Consider the following 12,574-nt stretch of genomic DNA (forward strand, 5'->3'; position numbering starts at 1 on the left):
TTCAGCACTTCGAATCACGGTTGGAAAAAACGGGGAGTGATTCATTGACACTTGTAACGCAATCTTAAAGATACTTCTATCTCCTCTTAAGTTGCACCGCGCTACCCACATATCTCCCAAGTTGTGCGCCAGAAGAAGAAACGGGCGTGACAGGTTACAACTAAAACAAAGAAACATGGGAAGACGCTACGTTAAGGAGACTACGCGTACATTGCTGTCGAAGCATCTGGTATGTGTCACTGAGTACTGTCTGCTTGTTGTATTGTGCGAAAAGGTCAAGTTCTGGTTACGCAAAATGTAGGCCATTCATTTTGCGCAGAACAATGTCTCGGCGTGTGAGTGTGTCGCAGCTTTTGAGCTGCGACACTCTTTGAGCGTATCTGTCTTTGAGTATCTGTATGTCTATCTATCTAGCCACTTACATTTGGGTGCTCTCGGGCTCACACCCTTAACTAGGCGTGAACCAAAAGTATCATGGGAGGGTAAGATTTTTTGACGAATATAACAGACTGGTCAATACATGAATAATGTCACAATCCCGTCGCGTATGTCGTCAAGCACTTCCCGCTAGGCAGTGGCATGCACATACCCACGGGTGGGTATGTGCCACTGGTATGCGGGTATATGCCACAGGTGATTAACACTTCTTATTTACCCAAGAGCAACGAAAAGACACATGGGAGATTTTAACGTGCGAGCGTGAAGAAATAACCGGCATTGGTAGCGTCGACCCACTGAATACAAAAAATAAATGCTAGGGCCCCTGCTGGAATTAAACCTGAGCATTGTGCGTGGCAATGAAGCATTTTACCACAGAGCTACGCCAGGTCTCGGAACTACTCTTCAAAGATACGCTAATCTTTGTGAAACGTCAAGAGTGGTTGCAGGGCTGCCTACCCAATTTTATAAACATTACATATGTACTCCTTTGATGCAGCCATCACGTCAGGTTACCGTCAATTGTGGTTAGTTGTCATTCGCTGAAGTCGATTTATGCAGCAGTGTCCAGGGCCAGCATCCTCGTGAGCATCAGTGCTTCATATCAGCTTCTAGTGTCGCTAATACACATGTTCCAGTTTTCTTCGTTGTGCAAGTGCAAACAACTGGTTATATAAACATATCCAACTCTTCAACATATGTGTGAGCATGCAACAATTGTACATATATTTAGCGTCATTTCATGACATGTTGCCTAATGGAAAAAATTACAACACGGTCCCCTTCTCTCCGCATGCTTCGCATAACGTCGATTCGCAGGTAAGTCGGATCTGCCGAATTGTTTTTTCACTGATGTTTTAGACACTTATCAATGTGGCGCAGTTCATAGGGCCAAACTGTCGTATGTTTGCGTCGTCGCTCGGTGCAACGAAGGCGAAACCTCATATAGCATAGCTACCTGAGCACACGCTCGCAACAAAGAGGTCTTCTTCCTCCTTGTCTAAGAGTGCCTTAGAGATTAAGTGAAGTTCTGGCATTACTTTTCTGCCTAGAAAAACAGCACGAACCATGTGCAAAAATCAAAATGGAAGCAAGCGAGAAATAGAAAGATACAGAAAGCAAGACAAGAAATGAAACGAACAGAATTAAAAAGAAATAAACAGAAAAACGCAGGCAATACTGGAAAGGAGAACAAAAAAGAAAGAAAAGAGGCTAGGGAGAAAACCGAAGAGAAACAAATAGGCTGACAAGCATTCCACCTCATACAGGCTCAGCACCAGCATACGTCGAAACTGCCTCAATTTTTGTTTTTTAGGGGCGAAGATCTTTATAGCGGCACTTGTTCGTCCCTCGTAGCCGTTGTACTATGTAACAAGTATAGCAATTTGACCTCCAAGGTGGTGCCGGTGAGAGATTTCTTTTGTGCGTTGTTGGACAATAAAAGATAGGGCTCAATGTACATGCCAATGGCTGCTAAGGGGGGATGAGACACGGGATCATTCGGCTTTTAGTTAACGTGCACGCTGCAACTCCCATTAGCAGCCATTGGCATGTACATTGAGCACTATCCGACAAGAAAGGGTTGCTACGTTATACTCGCTGGGTGTAACCTCCTTAGTTTTAGAAAGGTTGAGTGGACGTTGGGCCACAGTGCCATGAATACAGTGAACGAGTATACACCATGAGCTCGAGGTGATTAAAGATGGGAAGTAGACCCGAAGCGCTAGCCGTAAGAAAGTGTGCGTGTGCCACCTCTCGTTTAGTCCTTGGAATGTCCGCTGGATGGCGGTGCTTCAATATGAGGAATATATGATGAAAAGATGCGAGGTGGTGCTACTTGGAGTGTTGAATAGGTGGACGAACGGACACACACAGATGCATGGATGGACGCTTGAAGGGACGCAGGGGCGGATGCATGGCCAAACGCAGGGACGAATGCACGAACTGACGCACGCACGGACGGGCGGATGGACGCATGGACGGTCTCACAGACGGACGCACGGACGGACAGAAGCAAGAACGAATGACGAATGAATGCTTCGCCCCACTCTCCATCATTCACTCCATGGATATGCTGCCATTTTTTCTTTTCTTTCTTTTTCTTTTTTTCTTTTTATATATATTTTCTTGGTTCTTGACACGTGTTTGTTTCCGGTTGTGTGCCATCGATTATGGGAGTGATTATTTTGGTATACCACGTTGTTGATGATGACAAGGGAAGGTTGGAAATAACTTACATGCGTGTTATGCATTTATTTGTGTGCGCTTCGAAAAAAAAAATGCAGTTGCTAGTAAGCACTCGTCTATGTACTCTCTGAGTGTGTAATTTTTAGTGCTTGTTCAATCATGCTGCTTAAGCCGTAAGTCGTGCGTCCTCGATGTATGTAGTTGTAAGTAGCCACGTCTCACTGAGTTCTAGGAATGTCCGCCAGATGGTGGTACTTGCATATGATGAATATATGATGAAAAGGTGCGAGAGGGTGGTACGGAGTGTTCACTAGATGGACGGATTGAGAGACAGACAGTCGGACGGACGGACGCGGCCAGTGGACAGATGATTCACTGCTTACCTATAGAACCCTCCGAAGCTTCGCCCCACTCATCATTCACTCCTTGAATATGCTGTGACTTTTTTCATAAAGTTGCAATCATGATCTCCTCTCGTTATACATCGATGGAGCAAGGTTTCAGTGAAGTATGTATAACGTTGAGATTCCGTGAATACGTTCGCACATCTCAACTCTTTGGGAAACGCCATCTAGCCTACACGTGTGCAATTTGTCTTCGACAGAGCACGTCAGAATTGTATTTTTTTCCTATTTCATTTGTCAAAAAAAACCTAACTAAAGCGAAAGCCCGAACTTTCATTGCCTCGGCTTCTCTATTGCCGTAAGGAGCGAACCAGCCTCAATTAACAGCGTTGATCGCGGAAAGCCCTCCATTCAAATAACAAAGATATTGTACAACTGCAAATTCTTACCTTACGTTAGATCTTTCGTACACAACGCATACCGTGAGTGGAAAATCTGCACAATGTACGCCTGACGCAAACGCACAACGCTTTGCATATTAGCTTAAAATTCGTAACTCTCTCTTATTTTTGTTATTAGAGGAAAAATTCATACAAACACCTGAAGTATACCTTGTGGTGTCTAAACGTTTCATGTGGTATACAGCCTTGTATCAAGAATGCTATGGCCACGATGCTAGGCATGCGAATAAATAACCAACAGTTATCCCCAATAAACCGATCAACCCCTTATGTAGGTTGTAAACGCCATAAGTAAGTTAACACATAGTGCAAACGGTGGATTAACTCAGCTGTATTGCCGGCTTTAGGGAACATGGCGAAGCGCACAGCACAGTGCACAATACATAAATAAGGTGCACAGCAGCTAGTTCGCGCACAAAGGCGCGGGGACTCTACATCTTACTTTCTTCTGCCTCTCCTCGTGAAATGTGCAGTCACGGCGTCAGCTGGTTTAAGTTTTTAACGCGAAAGCGTTGAATGGGTCGTTTCACCAAGCTTCCAGCATCGGCGTCGGTGTCGCATTGGCGCCGTTGATTATAAGCACATAATCATCTTGTTCGTGACAGAAAAGTCGAGAAACATGCAAATAAACTAAACAATAAATGTTTCCAGGCCTGAAGGAGGATAGCGCCCACGCCGCCTGCGTGGTAAACATGTGTTTTACGACTGAGTCACCATATTTCGAATACGTAGAACCATTACCTGTAATTGCTAAAAACTGTGCACGACGTAGTTCGTCCCATTAGAATTATTTACACATACACAACACTCACAATCTTCCAGACAGTACGAAGTATTTCAAAAGTCTTGCAAACGCACGCAAACGTCCAGACGTGTACGCCACTCCGCAACGGAGTCTGAAGTTTAGACAACATCGCACCCTTGAGCAGGCGGAAGACAAACTTAATGAATTGTGGTGGCTCGGGGTGTCTTTCAATCATGTGACTTCTCCACAACGAATGCAGTCCTAATAACTTAAACAGATCATTAGGCGTAGTATTGATGAGGCTTTCTTGAAAACGGAGGAACCGAATACTATGGGCTGTGACGGAAAGGTTTTTTTGACTGTTCTTTTTAGATTGTCCGGAAAGCATAATGTGTCACCACAATGAATCCAACAATGTTCTATTGTCTCATGATCGTTGCAGACTATAATTTATAGTCAAGAGCGCATATACAGATTTTTCGTTCAGCCATACATTCACTGGTAGAGTGGAGGTGTGCAGTTAAAGAAAAACGTTTTAGCTGCAGGCGATATACGGATTTCACTTACACGGAATAATATATTACGGCCGGACAAAAGCGATTGCGGCGGTTGATAAACAGGTTCAGGAAAAAGGCTGTTCCCAAGTGCAGCGGTTTTCGCTGTTCTGTGAGTGAGTGAATAAACTTTATTTCATAATTCTGCATGTATGTGGTCTGGGCTAGTAGACCACACAGGGAGGTACTAGGAGAGATTGTCTTCGTACAGCCTCCCTGGCCTGCTGGGTAGCCAATTTTTTGTCTTGGACCTCCGAGCTGCGCCGCACTTGCCGCCACCGCTATCGGAGGGCCTCAGGAGAATATGTTGATAAGCTGGGACATTCGCACAATATATCTTTATAAGACACCCTTTCTGCAATAGTTTGCAGTTGTTGTCCAGGTATAAGTGCGGGTAGCTCCTGTGGAGGCGCACAGGGTTTGGGTAGGCGTTCGTCAGTAGCTGTCGGTATTCGGATTCTTGTTGCCTGTACAGACTCGGGTGAGATGCGGAGAAGACTCGCCTTGCTTCCCTGTAATGTTGCGTGCATTTTCTGTACCATGCACATGAGCCTTTTTTGTGATACGTCGATGGTACCACGGATGGCCACCGAGCTGTGTAGTCGGGTTGCGTGGCGGGTTGATTCTCGCGACAACCCGTGAGCCATCTCGTTCGGATTTGGTGTCTCTGTGTCAATTAGTTTATGAATATTTCTCCAAATTTTATCTGGTTGTCAAAAGGTGAGTGGTTCTTGCCGTCGCCTTGAGAATGATAACCATATAAATATCATGCAGAGGAAGGAGTATCCTTAACGCATGTGGCAGGAGAGTGATATCCCGCCAGCAGTAAAAAGATGTCACTTGAGCAACGAATGGTCGTTTTAAAGCCATTAACAAAGCGCTCAGACATAACACACCACATCGCAGGCAGAACCATTCAAGAAAGAAACAGCTGCGCAAGTTCGCGTGCGCGCTACGGAGCACCTGTGCCTTCCTATTTCTATTATGCCATTTGGCTATCCTTATTATAAGGAATAATTGTGGCGTAGTGGGTACTGGACAACTTTACCAACCGCAGATAGTAGGAATGTCAAACGTGGTACTTTTGTTAGCACACTTTTGGGAGGGTGCTGCTAGAAACTTGATGAAAAAAAAGGAATCACGAGTAAATGAGCCTGTTTTAGATCATTTATTTGTTTTGGTTCGTAAAGTACTTTAAGTGCATTTTTTGGTACCATTCCTGTTTTTGACTGTTGACGATACTCCAACCTGTTTTTTTTTCACGCTGTTGAGCTTCAAAAATGCAATACACCTCCTAATTGTTGTCTTCATGGTGACGTCAGTTATACAAATTCCACAGGTTTATTCTGCGTCACACTTATTCTGGGTCTTATTTTTGCAGTGACCGCATTTCAACGGCTCGGATCATTATGCTGTAGAAGCTGTACAAAAGTATTCAAAGAAAAGAAAACGCCACACATGAAAACAGGAAAAGTACAGCAAAATATATGCCAATGTGTCACTTCGTTAAGGAAGAATTTCTTACTTTTAGATAGTTGTCATAACTAAGTGATCGAGCCTCCTCAGATAAAACTTAAGGTGCAACGAACAACGTAAGATGACGAAGAAGCATCTAAGCGCCAGGTTAAAACGGTCATTCAGTCCATCAATCAATCAATCAATCAATCAATCAATCAATAAATAAGTAAATCAATCAATCAAACTTTCCTATTATACGCCCAGAAATCATGGCGAACTCTATAACTCATCACACAACTTTCCGTCCAGCTGATGATGCCAACTACACCATTTGGCGAGCTCTGGTCGCATTGTGTAACCCGCCAAGACTTTCTTTGACTGAAACTGATCTCGTAACTTTCCAGGAACTTTAACGTCTTTAGAAACATAACCACCATGTATTCTGGTTGTGTTTTTCATATGTTGTTCAGTGTGCACACGTCTGGTGGTGATTTGTGAACAATGTGTTTGCCCGTTATGCGGGTGTGTCTATAGTTTACATATTACGAAAGTTGAAAACGTACGTTGTTTCCAAACAAGACATATTCTACAATTGCCTGTACATTGTATCTGTCTGTAGATCCTAATTTCTGTTTTTAGTCAATTTTGTCTTTTGCACTTGCTTAGCACATTTTGCAAGTTGTTTAGTTTGTGTAAATCGCTGTGTTTTATGAACTTGTGTTATTTTTTTCATTAAGTAAGGCATAAAATTTACAGTCAGAAGATGCCAAATTCGTGAACGAGGGGTCTACTGGTGCTTCTTAAGAAACCTACTGTTCACAAATTTTTCATTTGTGCAAACTTCTATTTCCCATAAACTCCCATCTCCTTTAGATAAAACATGCATTGTTCCATGTTTCTGTCGCCCTTATGTATTACAGTGTAGCGAGCCTTTAGAGGTATGAAACTACAACAGATGTACACTGTTATCTTTGTCGTGTAAGGTCGCAAAATGTCAGACAAGAATACAACTAAAAGCGCGTGTAGCGATATAATTTCTTCAATAAATGCGGGCACGCAGCTCACGTGGTGCTGCGATACGCAACTTGTAGAGAAGCTGATGTTGTGACCGATGCTCATAAGAGGTTTGCCGTAGTGCTCGTGTTTATACAAACACCTATTCATAGCTAGGACTTCATCTGAGAAGCCACACGAGCAGTCAATCTTCATTACGTTCCTGAAAAAATCAAATCACATAATGTCAATTATACGTACAAACACCTGTTCATATAAGCAGGACTTCATCTGAGAAGTCACATGTGCAGTCTACCTTCGGTACGTAGCTGTAAAATCAAATCACATAATGTCCACTCAACGTCAAAAGAATTCTCAGCTTAATCCAACTTGAAGTACTTTGTCGCTTGCTAGAAAACCTTTCGAGCCTGGACGAAAGTCTACCACGTCTAATCATATTGGTTGATTACCATCTCTCACGATCGATATGCACGGAGCGCATTCTCACTTGAGCATGTTCGTGCTCAACGGAGGATGACTTGGTCATTAGTGTGTCAAGGAATCTCCAATACCTAAGTCTTTGACCTCACGCCATTGGCGGCATGTGGAGCACCAAGGCATAAAAAAAATTGATCACATACCCGTCGTGTACATCTTTAACGTGTTCTGTGCAAGCTGTAAAAATATCTAAAGGTACTTTTGTTTCGTTGTGAAACGTTATCGGTAGAATACAGGGCCCATGTCCAGAAAACCGACAGTAAAAGCAAAAAAAAAATTCTTAAGAAAAGTTCTCGGCCAATCACAATGCGGGGCCTATTTTCATAGCACCAGATGCACAACGAGACGGTGCACTTGTGAAAGAACTTTCAGGTGCGAAGCACCACGAGGTAAGGCTTGTCTGTTTGGCATCCGCGGTCACGGCACTCCGCAGCACACTGCAGGTTGCTCAAATATAATAAACAGATTCCACAAAGCATGAAAACCGATGAATTTTAGTGAGATTTACGGTTTGTATTGGTTCTCGAGAACGGTCCCTTCGCCATTTAGGTAATGTTTTTTGCGGATAAGTAAAGGACGAAGTGAAGAAGCACATTTCTTTGAAGTCACATCTTTTTTTTTTTGCTTGATCTTTTCAGCTAGGCATCATGTCTGCGAAAATTCCTATTCCTTTTTAAAGACTGAAAAATTCAATAATTGTTGATATTGTAGGCATATATTAGGCACTTATCTTAATCTGAGCAGCAATATAGTGATTATCACTAGTTTGCCTGACAATCATCATTGTTTTTGGATGTGCCCTTTAGCACCACACCCAGAATATAAGCAAAATTCTTCTGTGTTTTCATATAATTGCATTGCTATGTAGGCACTAATATATCTGCCAAGTTATTCTGAGTTTTCACATAATGAAAATGTTATGTAGGCATTAATACATCTACAAAATTATTTGTAGTTTCTTCTTAATTTAAACATCTTGTCGGCGCTAATGTAGAGCCGTTCTACTACCGTCCGCACAAATATTTCGAGCCCTCAACTTCATAGAACCAAGGATGGTTAAAAAGATCTTGTGCCGTTAATTTAGGCTGGCCTTTTTTATCTCAATCTTTTTGAATTTCCTACCAGTTTCCGTCTAAATTCCTCAAACTCGAACTGCTATCATATATTTTGAAAATAATCTCTCTGTGTCTAGCAGGTGGCTAGAAAAAAAAAGAACGACCAGCCATTTTAACAGCCATTTGCTGTGTCAATAAAATGGTACCATCCTAAGCAAAATGTAATGCAAATGCAAATGCACTGGCACGTAGCAATATCACGCAAGCAAAAATAAAAATACACACTGGCAAATGTTGCAAGCGGCTGTTCTCCAAGAAACCGAGCTTTCTGGACACGAGGGTGGCGTGCCTGGGAATATTTCGGCGGTTTGGCTGCAAGAGAACGCGCAGAATGATGACAGATCATCGAGGCAGCTATATACAGATATAGCAATAATAATCAAAACAAGCAAGCAAACGTAATAACACATATGAGGAATGTGTCCAGAGACTCACGAAGCTTCGGCGCGGGTGCTTTGTCCAATCGTCCTAGATAAAATTTATCGTGCGTGCGGGACCATTCTGCAAAATAATTCGCCGGGTATTGTTAGTTAAGACGATCGCTGTATATTAGACAGGCGTGGAGCATGCTTGAACAGCGGAGTGAGAACGGATAACTAACAAGCGTACAAGGTTTATACACCTTTGGCGCCTGGAGAGTCAGGAGAAGCAGGTGAATTATCGTCATGTGAAGGAATAGGTGCGGGCCGTACGGAGGGTCGTTCTGAAAGAGTCGCAGTGAGACAATCGGATTTTAATGTCGACCACTCGCATACATAGAGTTTAACGCAGCAACAGTAAAACGGAAACTCGCGTACTCTGAAATCGTTGAGGCGGCGTGGGCAGCAGTCCCTTCCCTTCGTTCCCACGGGGAGGCTCGGGAAATCCGGGGAAACGTTGTCTGGGATTTTCTGCGAGGCGTTCACATTTCAATTAGGTGTAAGGCGTAGGTATGACACAATAAAAGTTGACAAAGCACGCAAAAGGTAAAATGCATACCTGGATCGAAAGGCAGGATTCCTTGTTTACGCGCTATACGTGGCGGTACAAAGATATATGGCGCTTCTGCAATAGAACGTCGTACATCGTCACATTTTGATGTAGACAGCAGCGCTAAAGCAGTTGAATTCTTCAAAATATCATAGTTGCGGCCCCTCAAAACAATTCACTGTTACAGCGTTTTGATAAGCCCTTGTTCGGCGTTTTCTACCCGGCAAAACATTGCGGCACGAGAAAATGTTGGAAAGGAATAGGCAAAAGAGAGAAAATGCGTTCAAAGGTAAGCGCTTCACGGAACTACAGCTGAGGCACTTGTGTATTTTGAAGAAGTGCGGTCATGGGGCTCTGCGCCCGAAAAAAAAACAGCTACTTTGCGCTAACTTTTCAAAAAAAAATACAGGTTTAGAGTAGCCATGACTGCCACATACCATATTAGGCAGGAACGTGTACAACTTGCCGACACCGTACCACGTTTCTTTAGTTTGTGGTGTGACTGCGTGACCTTGTGCTCCAGTGTGGGGCACAAACTGACTGCTTCAGAGAGTTTTCCTTTTATATTCTCTTTGTACTACGCTTGTCATGGTGCTCAATTTGAAACATTCATTACGAATAGAAGTACAATTTGTGATGTTTGAGCTCCTTTATGAATCTCTTTTCTGTTCGTTCTTTTGTATCTCACTCATGTTTAGGAGACCTTTAATTGGCACTCAAAAGTTCATCATCACCGATCTAAGCTACGTTTGAGTCAATGTATTCTAAAGAAGCGTGGTCATAGAGCTCTGTGCTCGAAGAAAGCAGCTACATTGCGCTAACTTCTCGCGAAAAATGCAGGTTTGGAGAAGTCATGACTTCCACATATCATATTAGGCAGGTACGTGTGCAACTTGAAGATGCCGCCCCACGTTTCTTTAGTTCGTGGTGTGACTGCGCGATCTTGTACTCTACGGTGGGGCACAAAGTGACTGCTTCAGTGACTTTTCCTTTCAAGTTCTCTTTGTATTGCGCTTGTCATACTGCTGGTCTTGAAAGACTGAAAACAACGAGAAGAATACTTCGTGACGTTCTAGCTTCTTTATGAATCTTTTTCCTGTTCGTGTTTTTGTACCTAACTGATATTTAGGAGATTTTTATCTGGCAGGGAAAATTTCGTGATCGCCGATGTCGTGCTGTGAATATGGCATAACAGAAAACCTGTCTTATACTTTCGTATGTATACTGCCAGAGCATAGAGACTAAGTTAAACCCGCCGTGGTGGTCTAGTAGCAATAGTGCTCGACTGCTTATCCAAAGGTCGCGGGAGTGGATCCAGGCTGCGGTGGCCAAATTTTGATGGATTCAAAAATAGTTGAATCATACCATGGTTTCGGGACCTTAAAGTCCAACAACTATTACTCGACTAAGTTAACAAAGCATGGACATTAAGCCTACAGTTAAGCGAACAGTAAGTGAACAGTGAACCAGGAAATGGTCCGCCGTAGTGGAGCAGTGCTTACGGTTCTGGGCTATTGAGCCGGAGGATGCGGGTCTGATTCCTGGTGCGACGGTCATATTTTGATGAAATCGACATGCGAAAGACCAGCGTACTGTGTCATGCCATTGGACGTCAAAGAGAACCAGATGGCCGAAATTTCAGGAGTCATCCACTACAGTGTCTCATGATCGCATCGCCATTGCGGGGCGTGAGCACCAAGATATCATTACTTAACCAAAAAATCGCCTCCTTTATCCTTACAGTCATGACTGGTAGCGCGTTCGTTTTGCCGGTATGCATTCACGCATATGGTGCGCGCCTTGCCTTGAAGGGCGTTGTTCGAGAAGATAATGTGCCCAACACAGCCATTTACCACTGGTCATAGATAACGTTACGCAATACTAATACTTGGAAAAATAATAAAACAAAATATACATACGTAGACGTGGTATGCGTGGTCTTGGTGGAATGCGACTGCCTGGAGAGGTCTGGCCTTGACGATGCCTGGCATGTCCCGGCGGTACTTCATCGAAAGGAGGTGCCGGGTCACAAACACTTAACGTGGTTAGAAGTGCGAATAGTGCTAGATTTTTCATAGAAATCCACTGCCACGATGTAGTCATACTTCACCGCTGCAGCAAGGTCTCTATGAATAACGCTGGAATATCGCGAAACGTTCGCACACCACAACTCTTTGTTAAACACCCTCTAACTTATCCGTGGGCAATTCTTCTTCGACACAACACGTTGAAATGTCTTTTTTTTACCTCAATTGAGTGATCAAGGAATACGTAATCAAATCTAGACCCCGAACTTCCATTGCATAGACTTGTCTAACGCCGTAAGCAGGAAACCAAACCCATACACTTGGAATAGCTGCAGCCTTTCAATCTAATAAATTCTACATTGTTCAGCTTGAAATACGGACCTAAATTTAGATTATTTGTACTTCATGCATGCCGTAAGCGGAGAAATCGAAGTTATGCGCCGGACGCTAACGCTCAACGCTTTCCAACGTCACCTAAATGGCCCCCTAATGAAAAAAAAGGGATGTTTCGCGTGTTAGTAAAGTTCTGTTTCACAGTCCCGAAAGCACCACTCTTACCGCGACACGACTCTTCGTGTGTGAAAAAATGTGCAGAAAGAACAAAAAAAGAAATGGGTGGAAGCGCCACCTCGAGGCTCCCGCACCAAACGTCATGATGTCATAGATTTCAACGGGGTCTACTGGGTTCTACGTAGTCTCTAGTCCGTAAAAATGAATTACACTGCCATCTGTGGGTGCTATATATCTAGCATACAAAGTTTCAGCAAATTTTATTGAAACCATAT

The 12,574-nt window shown here is 43.3% G+C and overlaps 1 protein-coding gene across 1 annotated transcript; it reads right to left on the bottom strand.

Moving 5' to 3' along the window:
- Positions 1–5,883: 5,883 nt before the first annotated feature.
- Positions 5,884–12,106, bottom strand: LOC119159969 (uncharacterized). Its single transcript, XM_075888415.1, has 7 exons — positions 11,682–12,106; positions 9,772–9,837; positions 9,591–9,683; positions 9,416–9,496; positions 9,229–9,294; positions 9,019–9,105; positions 5,884–6,150 (listed from the first exon to the last, which is right to left on the bottom strand). The coding sequence occupies exons 1-7, from the start codon at positions 11,863–11,865 to the stop codon at positions 6,137–6,139; spliced, it is 591 nt and encodes a 196-aa protein (XP_075744530.1). The 5' UTR covers positions 11,866–12,106; the 3' UTR covers positions 5,884–6,136.
- Between the last annotated feature and the right edge of the window lie 468 nt (positions 12,107–12,574).

This window comes from Rhipicephalus microplus, chromosome 3 (assembly GCF_043290135.1).
Source record: "Rhipicephalus microplus isolate Deutch F79 chromosome 3, USDA_Rmic, whole genome shotgun sequence".
NCBI classification, from domain to species: domain Eukaryota; kingdom Metazoa; phylum Arthropoda; class Arachnida; order Ixodida; family Ixodidae; genus Rhipicephalus; species Rhipicephalus microplus.

Coding starts and splice junctions, on each gene's coding strand:
- LOC119159969 (XM_075888415.1), bottom strand. CDS start 11,865: ATGACTACATCGTGGCAGTGGATTTCTATGAAAAATCTAGCACTATTC. Junction 9,838..11,681: donor ACCACGCATACCACGTCTAC/GTATGTATATTT, acceptor GTTCTATTGCAG/AAGCGCCATATATCTTTGTA. Junction 9,497..9,590: donor GCCGCCTCAACGATTTCAGA/GTACGCGAGTTT, acceptor CGACTCTTTCAG/AACGACCCTCCGTACGGCCC.